The sequence below is a fragment of the Myotis myotis genome, unplaced genomic scaffold (genome assembly GCF_014108235.1).
Source record: "Myotis myotis isolate mMyoMyo1 unplaced genomic scaffold, mMyoMyo1.p scaffold_m19_p_15, whole genome shotgun sequence".
In the NCBI taxonomy this organism is placed as follows: Eukaryota; Metazoa; Chordata; class Mammalia; order Chiroptera; family Vespertilionidae; genus Myotis; species Myotis myotis.
Window position 1 is genome coordinate 42652532 of NW_023416319.1, and position 17246 is coordinate 42669777.

Below are 17246 nucleotides of genomic sequence, written 5' to 3' on the forward strand. Positions count from 1 at the left end.
AGACTTTCTAAATAAATGTTCTCTTAAAAGTTTGAGTCTTGCCCTAATCGGCTTGGCTCAGTGGATAGAGTGTCAGCCTGCAGACTCAAGGGTCCCAGGTTCGATTCCGGTCAAGGGCATGTACCTGGGTTGTGGGCACATCCCCAGTGGGAGATGTGCAGGAGGCAGCTGATCGATGTTTCTCTCTCATCCATGTTTCTAACTCTCTATCCCTCTCCCTTCCTCTCTGTAAGAAATCAGTAAAATATATTAAAAAAAAAAGTTTGAGTCTTGGCTCTGCATTCTTTCTCAGCTAGAACTCAAGTACCGAGGTTGCTGAACCGAGGTCTAATACCTGGTGCCGTTTGCACCACTGACACCACCACTAACTTCTAAATGCCCCCACCTCTTGTTTGTGCCTAAAGTTGCCTTTAACAGGAAGAACCAGACTCTGGTAGAAAGAACACAGGATCTCAAACCCAGCGGAGAAGTGAAGTGAAAGGGCCCCAGAGGGTCCTAAAATAAAGGAGACAACAGCCTCTGGAGGGTTTGTCGCAAACTTATTATTGAAGCGCGGAGGGCAGAGGGGTTCCGCGCAGGCCTCGGCTCCAGAGGCACAGTCCTGGAGGAGGAACGGCACCTGCAGGGAACATGAACTCAGTCGCTGCTGCTCACTACACAGAGTTGCGGTGGAGTCTTCTTACGGAGCCTGAGAGCAAAAGAAGGGAGAGCCAGCAAGCAGCTGCTTTAGATTCCACATCTTGCTGCATTCCCACTGTGACATCACCTCCCTGGAGCAGGCCTCAGAGCCAAGCTGGGGACGGGCACAGACCCTTCTCTGACCCTGGCTGCCTGCCAGCTCGGGGCGGCCCAGGCATCCTCACTATCTTCATCACAGACTTCCTTTTGCTGCCAGAGGTTTTCCCAATTTTTAGCTTAAAAGCATCAGCAGAAGAAAAAGCAAGGAATGTTCTTGTTACTATAAATCCACAGCAAGAACGAGCTGAGAACTGGGTGTTTTCCAGGGCTGGTGGATATCTGTGAATGTCCACGCGTTCTTTATGCTTGGATGGGTAGTGCTGTTGAAGGTGCCAAATGTCTGAGTGTTTAGGACGACTTCATGTTTTTGAGAACCAATGGGGAGAGTCACTGGGCAGAATCAGAGCCTAGAATCAGGGGAAGGACGGAGAGGGGAAACGGGTTGAATCCTGAGATCAATCCCAAAGGAAGGCAGCACTACTTCCAGCAGCAGCAGGAAGGCCTGTGCCAAGGCTCTGCTTGAGCGGCAGGGTAGTGGGGAAAGGAGGTGGCCCCCTCTTGCTGTTTTGGGTTACTGTTTGGGCAAAGCGAAGTCCCAGGCAGTATCCTGTGCACATTTCCACATGGCCTGCACCAGGCGGGTGAAGCCCATGTCTTTGGGCTTCTCCAGGCCTCTCATCAACCGTTGCTTCATGATGGAAACAAATTCCTTGTTGCTCAGCTCCCCGTTGCCTAGAGTAAGAGGCAAACACGACAGGGGTAAGAGGAGGCCTCGGAACAAACACAGAAAATTCCATTGTTCACACAATGTGAGTTGTAAAGCCCAGTGCTCTCTCACAGCCAAATTGAATTCTCTTGACCTGAAATGAACTGGTTTGTTCTTGATCTTTCTGGCTGCATGCAACTCTGACAGGTTAGTGTGACAAAAGTTAAATGAGAATATATTCTATGTCAGGTCCTGTGCTAGGTGTTGTGAATAAGGAGACAAACCTTTGTCCCTTGAAATACTCACAGGTTGTGGGAGAGACAAACACATGATCTCAACAGTGTGGTAAATGCAGAGGGAGACTCTCTAACCCAAGCTGGAGGTGGTACAACTACAGGTCAGCAAAGCTTTCCTGGAGGAGACTCTTAAGTTGAATCCCAAAGGACTAACAGGAATTGGTCAACTAAAGGAGAGTGAGATGGAAAGCATTCTAAGTAGTCGTAGTAGCATTAGCAAAGGCACAGCAGGGAGCAGCAGGCTGATGGAGCTACTGGTAGGCATTGCTGGACTCACAGAGGTGGGGTGGAGGCATGGCAAGTAAACTAAAGAGGCAGGCAGGAGATAGGTCCCCAAGGATCTTGTATTTTCATGAAGGGGTTTGCACTTTATCTTCTGGGTGGTAGAGCGCCAGGAAAGGACTGGAAGCAGGGGAGTGGAGTGCAGTTAGCTTTCCATTTGGAGAGATTTTTCTGGCTGAATATATGGGGATGGGACCAGAGAGCGGCACAACTGGAGTATGGGGGTCATTTAGGAGATTGTTACAATGGTCAGGTGAGAGATGAGGATTGTTCATGGTGAAAACCAAAATCACTACCTGGCTTTGGGTTGAGCCCATTTTCTCAAGGATTCCCGTCCACCCTCCCCCAGGGCAGATGCTCAGGTCTGCAAGGAACTTGGAGAGCATCTGCTTTCACCAAAGGTCCCCTCTGAGTCACACGGAACAGTGACCACTCCAGCAGCAGGAGGCAGTTCCCTTGACTAGAGGCCCAGGACTAACTGCCTCACTGCGGGTGATGAGGCAACAGGAAGCCAGCAAACAGACCTTTACTAATGACCGGTCTGGAGAGAGTGCAAAGAGGGACTAAATGGGTTACTTTTGTACAGAGTACCTGAAAACCAGAACAGCCTGTTTTCTGGCTGAAGAGAGCATGGGCAACCACAGAGATGCCCCAGGGATACCTCACAGCACGATTAAACAAACAAAAGCAGGCAAACTAGTCCATGGTGCTGTAAGTCAGGAGAGTGGCTGCCCCTGGGAGTGGAAGTGACCGGAAGGCAGCAGCAGGGGGCCTCTGTGGTCCAGGTAATGTGATGTTTCTGGACAATGGTGGTTACACAGGTATGCTCAGCTTTTAAAAATTCATTAATCTGCCCGGCAGGTATGGCTCAGTGGTTGAGCATCAATCTATGAACCAGATGGTCATGATTTGATTCCAGGTCAGGACACATGCCTGGGTTTCAGGCTCCATCTCCAGTAGGGGGTGTGCAGGAGGCAGCCGATCAATGATTTTCTTTCATCATTGATGTGTTTTTTTTATTATCTCTCCCTCTCCTTTCCTTTCTTAAATCAATAAAAATGTATTTTAAAAATTCATCACTCTGTACACTTAAGATATTTACACTTTTCTGTATGTATATTTCAATATTAAAAGTAGCCTTGCTGGGCTAAGCAATCAATAATATGGCTTACTAAAAATGTAATTAAAAGAGCAAAAAGTCTAAACAAGATTCTTACTATTTTGTATGTAAAATGAAACTTCAGATGAAAAAATCTGAGGCCATTTCATTCAAACTACTGTGGAATTTGTTTCCTGCTTCCCTAAGGCCAGAGCTGACTAGTCTGGATGGCTAGGGGTATGACTGAATGTCATCTGTGTGTGTGTGTGACCTGTGAGTGCAACTCTAAATTCTTTGCTGAACAAGTCCTCTGACATTTTGACCTAAGACCTTGCACTGGTAGAAATAACAATGTCTTTTTATTCTTATTTTTCTATTACAGTAATATTGATAATCAATATTATTTTGTATTAGTTTCAAGTGTATAGCATACTGGTTAGACAATTATATAATTTACAAAGTGATTCCCCTGATAATGCTGGTACCCACCTGGCACCATACATAGTTATTACAATATTACTGACTGTATTCCCTATGCTGTATAATTCCTCCTCAAGCCTATTTTGTAACTACCAATTTGTAATGATAATGGCTTTTAAATTTAATATATACTTCCTTTTTCTGTAGATTAAGAAAATAAGCCCCAGAGATGTTAAATGATTTTCTAAAGGTGACTCAAGTAGATATTGGCAGAGCCTGCTTCTAAAAGGCTGGAAAATCCAATGTAATTTCCCAGGCCCTCCTAGGAGTAGAGCACTGTGAGGCTGGTTGCCTTTATTCTCATTCACCTCACAGACCAGCTCTAGGATATCAGCTTCAAAAATTATAAAAATTATAAACGTAAATGTTTCTTAAAAAAACAACAACAAACCACTTCAATGTGATTAGAGTAAAAATACCTGGGGATGGGCCCTGGCCTGTTATGGCTCAGTTGGTTGGAGCTTTATCCTGTGCACCAAAAGCTGATGGGTTCGATTCCTGGTCAGGGCACATACCAGATTGTGGGCTCGAGGGCACATGTGTGAGGTAACCAATGTTTCTGTTTCTTTCTCCATTTCTCTCTCTCAAAAAATAAATTAAAAAAATCTTTGGAGCCCTAACTGGTTTGGCTCAGAGGACAGAGCCTTCAGACTGAAGGGTCCCAGGTTCGATTCCAGTCAAGGGCACATGCCTGGATTGCGGGCTCGATCCTCAGTAGGGGGCATGCAGGAGGCAGCCAATCGATGATTCTCTCATCATTGATGTTTCTATCTCTCTCTCCCTCTTCCTATCTCTGAAATCAATAAAAATATATTTTAAAAAATCTTTGGGCAGTTAATCTCTCTACAGTAATGCTATTCACTAGAACTCTCTTCAATGAGGGAAATGTTTTTTAAATCGGTGCTATTCAATACAGTAGCCACTGGCCACATATGGCGACTGAGCACTTAAAATGTAGCTAACAAGACCAAAGAACTGAGTTTTAGAGTATATTCAATTTTAATTAATTTACATTAAAATAGCCATTTGTAACTAGTGGGATCATACTGGACAGGGCAGCCTAGAGGATGGGGCCATTTCCTTGTCCTAGCCCTGGGACTTCCTTTGACTCAGACCTCAGTTGTGATTGCAGGTAGTAGATTTAAATAACTTGAGCTCAACTTAATAACAAATAAATTAATGAGATTATGTGTAAAGTACTGAGGTCCTGTATGTGTGGGGTTTCTAAAGGTGAACAGGACTTGTTAACTAACCTTAAAAGTTCACAATTTAGTAGGGAAGCAAGGCCACATATACAGAGATAGAGTGTAACATGTAGTAATGTGGATAAATTGACTCAAGTTAAAGAATGAAAAAAAAATTCATTTTGCTGGGATCAAAACAGAAGATTTCACATAGGCAGTTGCTTCTGGGCTGGTTCTTGAATTCCCGTAGCCTTGCTTCCTGAAGGAAAATGAACAATGAACCTTGGCTGGGACACAAGCAATGGAGGCGAGACAAGCAATGGAGGTGAGGCAGCATAGAGGGTGGCATCACTGAGCTCTGATTCAGACCCTGGTTTTGCTGTCTACTATTACCTTTGTGATCCTGGGAAAATTACTCAACCTATCTGAGTCTCTCAGCTTCCGGGTCTGTAAATGTGGTTAGTAACAATCCAATGTCAGAGGATTAAATGAGCAGCTTAGCACAGAAAGCACTGATAAAAGTGTGAGCCTCCGTTGTGAACATTAGAATCATTATGATGTCAGCTAACAGAGCTGAGAAATAATGCTAGAAGCAGGATCTCTCACAGGGCTTCCTACAGAGTGGTCACAGACACCCAGATGGCTGCGAGCTGGGTGCCACGATGGAGTGTGGAGACTGAAATGCGCCCTGGGAGGGGGAGATGCAGCAGCATCTTCCTAGGCATTCAGGTCCTTGAGTGCTCCCAATCTACTAAGCAGCAAGCTGGGTCCAATATTTTTGTTTCTATTTTTTTTTTAGCTTTTATATTTGAGTTTATGTTTATTTAACTTTGAAACACTTCTATAGTTGAATTGTTTCCATTTTTAAGGTCCTTGTGGTCATAATTAATTGAGAACTATAGGCAAGTGGGAATTACAGGAAGAACTGGAAAACACAAATCAGGACGGGGGGTTATATTTCTCAGTGTCATGATGCTGAGGGCTGAACCATCGATGTGGGGAAGGAGTTGGCTAAAGAGGTGTGGGCTACTACATGCAGCTGTCTGCAAGGCTCCATTCCAAACAGTGTCCCCTCCAAGGGCAGTAGGCTGAGTCTTCCCGCCTGACCCCAGAGGGCCCCACTCACCATCACAGTCAAAAAGCGCAAACACCACATCGCACACATGGTCTGAGAGCTCCACTTTAGCCACTGTCCTGGCCACCTGCTGCATGGTCACTGAAGAAGAAAGGAAGATGCTAAATTAGCATAGCAGAGGGACTTGCATTTTGCTTTCTCTAAATGCGGTGGATAAAACTACTCAATCATAATAGTTTTCAACTGTAGTTAAGAAAATGATAATTTAGTGTTTAATCCTTAACCCACTGGAAAGAACATGATAACAAAAGTAAATACCCGGTAGCAAAAGGAAGGGGAGGTGGGAAATGAGGAGGCTCCCCTCAGTAACTAAGGCTTCACCCTTCAGTTACTGATTGACAGTAAGTACCTGCACGGATGAGCTCCTGGCCCCTCCTCTGTACAGGTTTTCCACCTGCCGCCTTGTCCTTTCTAACTCAGCCCCTGGGGATAAGGGGCGCCCGTCTCACTAGTTCAGGATGTAGCCTTTTTTGTTTGTCTTTTTCCGACCTCCAGAAAATCTTTTCTCTCATGCCAACATTTACTGTTGAACGCTAGCAATCATGTGAGAAGTGTGTTCTCATGGAAATAAGCCAGGAAGGACTAGGCAGTTTCCACTGCCTTTTACCCCATTTATCGTACATCTATAAATTTTATATCTGCATTAACAATGCTATTGCTTCTAGACACACTCTTATGTGAGCTAAAGCATGGAGGAAAGGAAAGAATTAGTTTATACTTACCCAGAAGCAACGGGAACTTAAACTAGAGTCGTGTGCCTTCTCTGTCTATGTAATCCCTGCAACTTCAGTTCTTTCTTGTCATTTTTTTCCTACATTTGGTCTTTCACTTTACCTCTGTCACCGCCACATATTCAGTGCCGATACAAATGCCAGAGCAATGCAGAGGAGCGGGGTGATGTAGTAGGAAGGCTGGGCTTAAGTCACAAGACCTGAGCTCCAGTCCTGACTCCACCACCACCATTCTGTGTGAACCCCATGGAGTAGCTTGACCTTTTTAGATCTAATTTTCTCATTCAAATGAGGGAATGTCACAAGGTAACTGCTGAGGTGGTTTAGTATGCAAAAAAAGTTTATTGGTGTTTTCTGGAATCTGAGGATAGGGTGGGGTGGAGCTGTACAGAAATAGCTGAGGGTAGAGGAAAGGTAATATTATCCACAAGCTAGGCTACGCCTCAGTGTTCAAAGCCTGTGGCTTGAGGGGCACTTGGCTGCTCAGGAGGGTGGGGAGAGCCAGCTTCCTCTTCCTGCAGCTTTGGGTTACTCTTCACACTGCCCTCCCTCAGATGTGAGTTAGGGTGGAGGAATTAATGTCCCTTGGAAAGAAAAGATGTAAGCCCTGACTAGTTTGGCTCAGTGGATAGAGCGTCGGCCTGCAGACCAAAGGGTCCCAGGTTCGATTCTGGTCAAGGGCATGTACCTTGGTTGTGGGCACATCCCCAGTAGGGGGCGTGCAGGAGGCAGCTGATCAATGTTTCTCTCTCATTGATGTTTCTAACTCTCTATCCCTCTCCCATCCTCTCTGTAAAAAATCAATAAAATATATTTTTAAAAAAAGAAAAGATTTAAGCAAAAAATACTATTGCAGTGGATGCTCATGAGCTGTGGTTAACTACTGAAAGGGGAGCTGGGCATCTCACACCTGCACAAGTTCCAGGGTTTAGAAACTCAGCCTCTTGGGTCTAGAGCAGCGATGGCAAACCTTTTGAGCTCGGCGTGTCAGCATTTTGAAAAACCCTAACTTAACTCTGGTGCTGTGTCACATATAGAAATTTTTTGATATTTGCAACCATAGTAAAACAAAGACTTATATTTTTGATATCTATTTTATATATTTAAATGCCATTTAGCAAAGAAAAATCAACCAAAAAAAATGAGTTTGCGTGTCACCTCTGACACGCGTGTCATAGGTTCGCCATCACTGGTCTAGACACTTGATTTTCTCCGCTGGCACAGGAAGAATGGATTCCTCGTAACTAAATTGCTCAGGGAAGGAAAAGAAATCATAGGCCAATTGACAATGGGAATAGTAACTAGATAGAGAACTAAAATGGTAACAGCTGGTTATTACACTTCTCAGTTGGAAACTATACTAAGGAAACTCAGTTCACCTCAGAAGACTGCTCCGTGAAAACACTGATGCTCTCAAACTGTGATCGCCCCCATGGCTACAGAAGTACGTTTTGAGAAATAGATCAAGACTTCTGTATCCGTGTGTTACATAAACACGAATGCTTTTTGTTAACCATTCCTTTTTTCTGCATTTCACATCAATCTCACACTCGGTCGTAACTGATAAGTATCCTCTTTTCCTCCTCCCCAGTTCCTCCATTCTCTCAGGGCAGAGTGCCTACTGCCAATTCCTCTTGATATTCCGGGTGCCCATCCTTCTCCCCATGAAGAGGGGCCTTTTCCTCTAAAAAACCATGAACTAAAACAATACCTAAGGATGTCAGTGCGAGCTCCTGAGAACTGTTAGTGAAAGCTCGTGGAAGCATTAAGTGGCTGTGGAAGAGGGACCTCGGGAGGCCACCAGCAGGAATGCCACACCACAAATGCCATCCTGTGACAGTACAGCTACAGACTCCTCCATCTCACATGGAGGGCTCCGACACCACTGTGCTACAGGGGGAAACCCAGGGCTGCTAAGGCATCCAACTCAAACCACTGGGAAGTTACAAGTCAGCAAATAGCCTGGTGGGGGTGCCCTTCCATAGGCTCCCCAGGATATGAATCAGAGCAGAGGAGGAAATAAACATTTAACTAGCTGGTGAGCTGTCAAGCCGGGAGTGCTCGGGGCAAGTGGGATGACAGCAGATTAGGAGCCAAGCACTCGACAGCTGGTCCTGAGAGTTGGCTCATTCATATTTGCTTCCACATCCCGGAATAAATCACTAAGTCGTAATTAAATCACAGTAAGCAGAACTCCTCTCCTTCCCCTGCCGATGCCGACTTCCCCATGCAGACCAGCTGTTGGCAGTGGAGTTTGATTGATGGCTGAAATTCCAGTTTCTAATCTGAAAGATGTCTACATGGAGCATGAAATCACCCTGGAGAAAGCTTAGGTTTCCAAGGCCTATGTACTCCTTTTGTGCAAATTTGGCCCAGCTGCATGAATCATAGATGGGCATAAGATTGGGTGATTTCTACTAGATTGGGACAGGGGAGAATTTGAAGAAGTGGGCTCAACTGGCACTCAAAAATGTGGTACCATCTGGCCTTCCGAAAAGTCCAGACAGAATCTGAGTTGTGTCAGGTTTCAAGTTTACTCTCTGGCATGTTCCACGGCTGGACAATTCAACAGTAGAGAGAAACACACGCTGAGTTTGTGTGACTATAATATTAGAAGCAATCCTGTATAATAAAACCCTAATATGCAAATCGTCCGAACAGTGGAACACTGGTCACTATGATGCATACTGACCACCAGGGGGAAGATGCTCCATGCAGGAGCTGCCCGCTGGTGGTCAGTGCACTTCCACAGGGGGAGTACCACTCAGCCAGAAGCCTGGCTCATGGCTGGCAAGCGCAACCACTGCAGGCGGGTGGTAAGGAGTGAGGGGTCCCGGACTGCGAGAGGGCACAGGCCGGGCAGAGGGACCATCCCCCCCTGCCCAGTGCATGAAAGTTTGTGCACCGGGCCTCTAGTATTACATAAAACTATTTACCACAGTAGCCAAACAGAGGAAAGGAGAGTTCTGAAGTGACAAGCGCCCACATATCCACATGGAATCAGAGAATCTTAGAATTGGAAGAGACCTCAGAGGACATGTGAAATCCAGAGAGGTTAAGGATTTTCCCAGGGTCACAAAGCTAGCTGGTAGCAGCTGGTAGACTCTAGGATCTAGGTCTCCTGACCTCCAACCCAATGACCTTTCCCCTACACACACTGCGTCTACTTGATTCCTTATATGAACAATACTATTCTCCTCAATGACTATTACCCTAAACAAGAGAAAGAGCTCAGAGGAGAGAAAAGCCAAATTGGGAAATCCTCAGTGCTAGTGAGGAGGGTTGAATAGCTGAGGGTTGTGAGGAGGCAGCTTTATAGTGTGACCACAGTTCTATACAGTGGAAGACATAAGCATTTCCTTGTAACTTACTGACAATTTCACAGATAACTTAAAAGGTTTATTAAACTGCAACCCAATGAAAAGCATGTGAAGTAAAGGTGGCCCTGGGAGCATTTCCCACAGCTGCCTCTGAGGCACAGACACAGCTATGGGCAGCATGACCCAGTTAGGAGCTGCCCGCCTCCTCCTGCACAAAGGTGTTTGGAGAGGTAATATGCCAAGTTGGGCTGCCAGTCTCTAGCTGTGTGGCCATGTGATTATTCCTGCAGTGGAGAGAATCAAAAGCTGGCTTGTGACTGCCAAGGTTACGTGAGGGGAGACATTTCTGCTTCAGCCCTGGAAAGGCTTATGATGCAGATGTCTTAGTTTCTTCAACCCATCCCTAGATGGCTTTGGGGGAGGTGTGGGGACAGGGAAGGATTTTCACTTAAAGGGTATTTGTCCTTTCCTCTTTATTTTTTAACATATATTTTTATTGATTTCAGAGAGAGGAAGTGAGAGAGATAGAGATAGAAACATGAATGACAAGAGAGAATCATCGATCAGCTGACTTCTGCACGCTCCCTACCAGGGATCCAGCCTGCAACCCGGGCATGTGTCTCGACCTGGAATCGAACCGTGACCTTCTGATTCATAGGTCAATGCTCAACCACTGAGCCAAATTGGCTGGGCGGTCCTTTCTTTTTTTATCTTCTTCTTCCAGGATACTTTGGCTAATATAACACACACCTGATTTGGGGGTGGGGTAGAAGATAGCATTTAGGACAGTGGTTGGCAAACTGTGGCTCGCGAGCCACATGCGGCTCTTTGGCCTCTTGAGTGTGGCTCTTCCTAAGCCTTAGGAGTACCCTAATTAAGTTAATAACAATGTACCTACCTATATAGTTTAAGTTTAAAAAATTTGGCTCTCAAAAGAAATTTCAATTGTTGTATTGTTGATATTTGGCTCTGTTGACTAATGAGTTTGCTGACCACTGATTTAGGAGAACTGGCGATTTAAAGAAGCCAGGAGAGCCAAAACCGGTTTGGCTCAGTGGATGGAGCGTCGGCCTGCGGACTGGAGGGTCCCGGGTTCGATTCCGGTCAAGGGCATGTGCCTGGGTTGTGGGCACATCCCCGGTGGGAGATGTGCAGGAGGCAGCTGATCGATGTTTCTCTCTCATTGATGTTTCTGGCTCTATCTCTCTCCCTTCCTCTCTGTAAAAAATCAATAAAATATATTTTAAAAAAAAAAGAAGCCAGGAGGAATACAGTACACTGATAATGACAATTATAACCGTCCTCGTTCCGACGGTGCTTTCGAGCCACAGGCAGGTTGACCCTCTGTGCTCAGGCTGCCAAAGGTGAGGGAGGTCCTGGCTCCTAAACACTGTACATGCTGAGGAGAAAACCTGCAGTCAGGTTTCTGAACCTCAGAGCTGATGCTTCAATGGCCTTACTTGCTTAGCACTATTAGGTAGTCAGTGATTCCAGCTGACACCAAGATCAAGAGGGCGATCCAATTTAGTAGGGAAATCATACATACCATTAAGATTGAGAAATACATAGGAGAAAATCAGACATATTAACAACACATCTGAGTTACAGTAGAATAGTCTGTATTGGGTAGGAGGTACATTTGGGATCTGAATCCTAAGGGCTAAAAAGACTGCTTCAGATGTGGGCCTGCATGGTAGTGGGTAATATAGGGTGGGGATGGGGGAGTCAGCTTGAATAAAGTACTGAAAGCAGGAAGGGATGCTGATGGCTGGCTAGAGCTAGAACAGGTGCAGGAGGCAGGATGGGGGGTGGAGAGAGGGCACATGAGACGGTTAGAATAGATTTTACAGAGGGCTAGTCAAGTCTCCTTGCAAGGACATCTTCATAATGAAGCCAGGTCTTGTTTGGAGACCAATTTCCCATATTAATTTGCTTTCCCTCTTAGACTCTTTAAAATTTCATTCTTTTTATTTTAAAAAGTTATTTTTCATTAATCAATATATTCCCCTGTTTTAAAATTCAAGTGGTACAAAAAGGGTTAAAGTCTCCCTCCCCACCTTACACTCCAGTTGTCACCTGGTCATCCAGAGGCAACCAGTATCTCCAGTTTCCCCAGAAATAGTTTATGGATATAAAATCAAATATTTATTCTTCATTTCTTCTCACAAAAATGGTAGTATACCAAAACATGCAGCCTTTTTTTACTCATTTAATAACATATCTGAGAAATTTCATACCAGTTCATAAACAGTTCCATTAAAAAATATTTTATTGATTTTTCTGGAGAGAGAGGAAGAGAGAGGGAGAGGAAGAGAGAGAGAGAAACATCAATGTGAGAGAGAAACATCCAATGGTTGTGATCAAACTTGCAACCTGGGTATGTGCCCTGACCAGGAATTGAACCTGTGACCTTTTGGTGCAAGGGACAATGCTCAACCAACTGAGCTACACGGGCCAGGGCAACAGTTTCTTTTTAACAGCTGCATAGTATTTTACCAACAGGATGTATTATTATTTATTTCACCAATTTTTAGTTTATTCTAACCTCAATCTTGAAGAGAAAGTACTTTTTATCCCCCGTTTTACAAAATTACTCCCTTTGTGGTCTATAGTTGTCAACTTCAACAGAGTCTGAATCTCTGACAGCTAAAGTGAGAGCAAATGACATATTTAAAGTCAGTTTGCTGAAGTTATATGAAGGCTAAATACTCTTCACATTTATAAGTATCTTATGAAAGCTTCAGAAGCTTTGAAGAGTAGTAAACCTTGAAATCCCCAAAGAAGCAGCAGTTGCAATAAATACTAAATCACTCTACTTCCCACTTGGTGTAATTCCTTTCTGTTCCTTTTCTCTGTAGGATGTAATGTTGGCAGATTTTGTCCCTGCTTATCTATTTATGTGGATGTTTTGACAGTTTATCCCACCTTCAGCCTCCTCTCTCTCCCACTGGTAATCACGAATCCCTGAAGCAGTTCACTCTCTCTTCCCGAGGTCGTTTATAAAATTTTACTAACACAATATATTCAAAGCAATATAGTTAAGTCAGAATCAATCTTTGGAATTGCTAAGCGACTTTAAATATGAGGAAATAGACCAGGTCTCTACAGAGAAAATGCCTCATAAAGCAAACATTCTTTCAGAATTTGAGCTTTCTTGTCTACATCATGAGTAATTTTACTTTAAAAATGGATGACTTTGTCTTTTTTATAAAATCTTTTTTTAAATTTTTTTTTTAAACTGATTCGAGAGAGAGAAAAGGAGAGGGAGAGATAGAAACATCAACGATGAGAGAGAAGCATTGATCGGCTGCCTCCTTCACACTTACTGGGGATTGAGCCTGCAATCCAGGCATGTGCCCTGACCAGGAATCGACTATGACCCCCTGGTTCATGGGTTGACACTCAACCACTGATCTACATGGCCAGGCTTTGTCATAAATGAATGGAATCCTGGCAGACACCCCTCTTCAGATATAAATGTTTTTACAAAATGAAATGATGAACTGAAGCACTGGGGCATGCCTCCCACAAACTTTAAAAGAATTTATAAAATGGGAACTCTCCCCCAAAACTTCTTCTCCACACATCTTCATGACATTCCTGCCTCCTGCTTTTAGGCTATGGCTGTCCTGGGGGGTACTCTCCCATATTCTTACTGTGAATTTCCTCCTATTTCTGCCTTCAAATATAAGCACTGGGTCCCCTATATCATCTTCTGGGTTTTTCTAGCAGTAGTGTACCATGTACCAAAGAGAACAGTGGCATGGAACTCAGTGAACCTGAATCTCCAGTCTGTTTTGCATCATATTAGCTGTGATTTGAGCAAGTCATTTCCTTCATGTGTAAATGAAGAGGTTAAAAATATTAAAGTAGGGGTTTATGATTTCTAAGCTCCATTCCAGCCTTAAATTTTATGACTGCCATGTTGTTATTTTAATTTAAATTTTTATTTTTATTTTCTTATTGATTTTAAAGAGAGAGGAAGGGAGATGGAGAAACATCGATGAGAGAGAAATGTGGATCAGCTGCCACCTGCACGCCCCCCTCCTGGGGATCAAGCCTGCAACCCAGGCATGTGCTCTGACTGGGAATCAAACCAGCAACCTCTTGGTGTATGGGACGAAGCTCAACCAACTGAGCCACACTGGCCAGGGTGCCATGTTGTTATTTTTAAACTAGAGGCCTGGTGCATGAGATTTGTGCACCCTCTCACAGTCTAGGACCCCTCGCTCCTTACCACCCGCCAGCAGCAGAGGCACGAGAAGCTCCCACCCCTACCGCTGTGCTTTCCAGCCGTGAGCCTGGCTTCTGGCTGAGTGGCGCTCCCCCTGTGGAAGCGTACTGACCCACCAGGGGGCAGCCCCAGCGTTGAGCGTCTGCCCCCTGGTGGTCAGTGCACATCATAGCGACCAGTCATTCCGCCGTTTGGTCAATTTGCACATTAGGGTTTTATTATATAGGACAACATGGCTTAAATTAGTTCAAATGTCCATATCTTGAGAAGTCCTCAAAGAAAATCTACAGGTGGGAATTTCTGGAATTATGGCAGGTGTGGTGGGCAGAATTCTGAGATGGTCCCCATTTCCACCCTCTAGAATACGCATCCTGTATCATCGCCTCTCCTTGAATCTGGGCAGAACCTGTGAATCTGATGGGATACTACTCCTGTGATTTAGGTTACTTTACATGGAGAAAGTATGGGATAATCATTCCCAGGATTATCTATAATAACAGAAGTGTAATATGCTTAATTACACCAGATGGCTGAACTGTGAACGACCGTCTGGACGACCTACTGGATGAAGCCGGGGCTGCTGTGAGGGCTGAGGCAGCAGCTGGGGCTGTTGTGAGAGCTGAGGCAGCTGGGACTGCGAGGGCCGAGCCCCTTGCATGAATTTTGTGCACTGGGCCTCTAGTGATTGTATAATGTAAGAATACACCTCAGCACACTGGAGAAAGAGTTCCTCTGCTGGCTTTGAAGAGGTGAGTTGCCATGTTGTGAGAGGGCCTGTGAGAATAACACATGGTAAAGATTCGCGGTGACCTGCTGAGAATGATCCCTAGTCTACAGCCAGCGAGAGAAAGGGGACCTCAGTCCTACAACCGAAAGGAACTAAATTCTGCCAAGAATCCAAATAAGCTTGGAAGAGGATCCTAAACTCCAGATGAGAGTGCTGCCATTTGGACACCTTGATTTCAGCCTTGTTAAGAGAACCTAGCTATGCTGTGCCTAGACTCTGACTTACAGAAACTGAGATAATGAACAGGTGGTGTTTTAAGATGCTAAATTTGTAGTAATTTGTTGTACAGTAAGAAAGCTAAGTGAGGAAGGTATTTATGGTTGGGATGTCCTTTGGAAGTTCCTCAAATAATATTTTATATGTAGGTGTTCTCACTTTAGGTACATTTAGAGAATGGTCACTCTTCTGCAACTACTAAACCAAGCTCCATTAATCAGATCTTATAGAGGCACTAATCAAGGTCTAATTAAATTTTAAATTTCTGAAAAAGAAAATAAAAGTTCCATTCTTCTTTTGGGAATTCAACAGTCTTGCTCTGATTTCAAATGTATCTGGTAATTATAAGTTAGCTCATTTTCACACGGATTTGGATATAACTCTAGGCTATAACATGTCCCTTAAAACATTACTACATTCCATAAAAGGCTGGTTTAGTTATAGTCATAGAATTCCAAATGTGGAAGAACCTTAGAGATATTTAATACAACTCTAACCCGAGGGCCAGAGACGCGACTTGCTCTTGATGTCAAGAAAATTAATGGCCTGGGAAGGCATCATAGTCACATTATTTCCCCTCACCCTAGGCCTTTATTAGAGCATTTCACCATCTTTACAGGATCAGATCATGTTTACAATTAATTCACTAATTTATTCAACATTAACTGAGTATCACTGTATATGCAGAATGGGTCTAGGCTCAGAGTAGAATATAAAGATGTGGAACACATGGTTCATGTCCTCGAGAGTTTACAGTCTAGTTAGTAGGAACAGAGAACTTAAATAATGATAATATCTTCTGAAAGCAATGATTCCAAGAATTTTTTTAAAAGTTAATTCCTTATTCTTATTTTTGTTACTTATTCTTTAAGATTTCTTTTTTATTTCTTGATTTGAGAGAGAGAGAGAGAAAGAGAAAGAGAGAGAGAGAGAGAGAAAGAGAGAGAGAGATTGATTTGTTGTTCCACTTATTTATGCATTCATTGGTTGATTCCTGTATGTGTTCTGACTGGGACTGAACCCGAAACCTTGGTGTATCAGGACGATGCTCTCACCCTCACCAACTGAGCTGCCCAGCCAGGGCTGCAAGAATTTTTGGATGAATGAGGAAACTTAGGAAAGCTAAAAGCTCCAATCCTCCTCATTAATACGTACTAATAACTTAAAACTTCTAAAATCATCTGAATCTCAACAGTGAATGAGAAAAAACAGTAGATACTACTACTTCCTAACAGAACAAAAGTAAGCCTCATCAGCTCCTAGGGCAAGCATGTCAAACTCGTGGCCTGTGGGCCACATGCCTCGTATATTTGGTGCATGTTAGCCTTTGAATTTGACATGCTTGTCCTAGGGTAATTAAAAAAAAATTACATCACTTTTTGCAGAGTTTTCACGTTGGGATAGGTTGTTTCCAGCCTGCTGGCTCTTTAATAAGATAAACAGGCAGAGGATAGGTCACAAAGCCAGTGAGTAGCAGGCACTCGAACTCAGGTCTGAGTTTAAAACGAAAATTTATACTTACCAATTTCTTACATATAGTTAATGCTCAATAAATGCTAGATGTTAGAACAGTATTTAAAAGTATAACAAATCCTTGCCACTCCAATGAGTAGAGGTGGTGAAGAACACTCTGATTATTAGAAGCTAAGTAGTCCATATCTGTGTATTTCTTTTTCTTAAAAATATTTTTTTATTGATTTCAGAGAGAAAGGGAGAGGGAGAGAGAGATAGAAACATCAACGATGAGAAGAATCATTGATTGGCTGCCTCCAGCATTCCCCCTACTGGGGATCAAGCCCACAACCCGGGCATGTGCCCTTGACCGGAATTGAACCCAGGACCCTTCAGTCTGCAGGCCAACGCTCTATCCACTGAGCCAAACCAGCTAGGGCCATATCTGTGTATTTCAATGTTGAGAAACTGGTAGTTTAATATATACATATACCTTTTTCTGTTCTGTGGTATCTTTTATTTATTTTTATAAAATATATTTTTATTGATTTCAGAGAAGAAGGGAGAGGGAGAGAGAGAGAGAGAA

General features: G+C 43.8%; 1 protein-coding gene across 7 annotated transcripts in view; it reads right to left on the minus strand.

The window, feature by feature from the left end:
- Positions 1 to 522: 522 nt before the first annotated feature.
- MICU1 (mitochondrial calcium uptake 1) overlaps positions 523 to 17246 on the minus strand; it is a 181769-nt gene continuing 165045 nt past the window's right edge. For 5 of the 7 annotated variants that reach the window (XM_036337031.1, XM_036337037.1, XM_036337036.1 and 2 more), the window contains 2 exons: positions 5912 to 6001; positions 523 to 1470 (listed from right to left, as the gene is read on the minus strand). In XM_036337031.1, the coding sequence (XP_036192924.1) occupies positions 1310 to 1470; positions 5912 to 6001 (251 nt within the window). In that variant the 3' untranslated portion in view covers positions 523 to 1309. Of the gene's footprint in view, positions 1471 to 4942; positions 5045 to 5911; positions 6002 to 17246 lie in introns of those variants that run through there. The other 2 variants (XM_036337033.1, XR_004972226.1) reach the window with 2 other exon arrangements.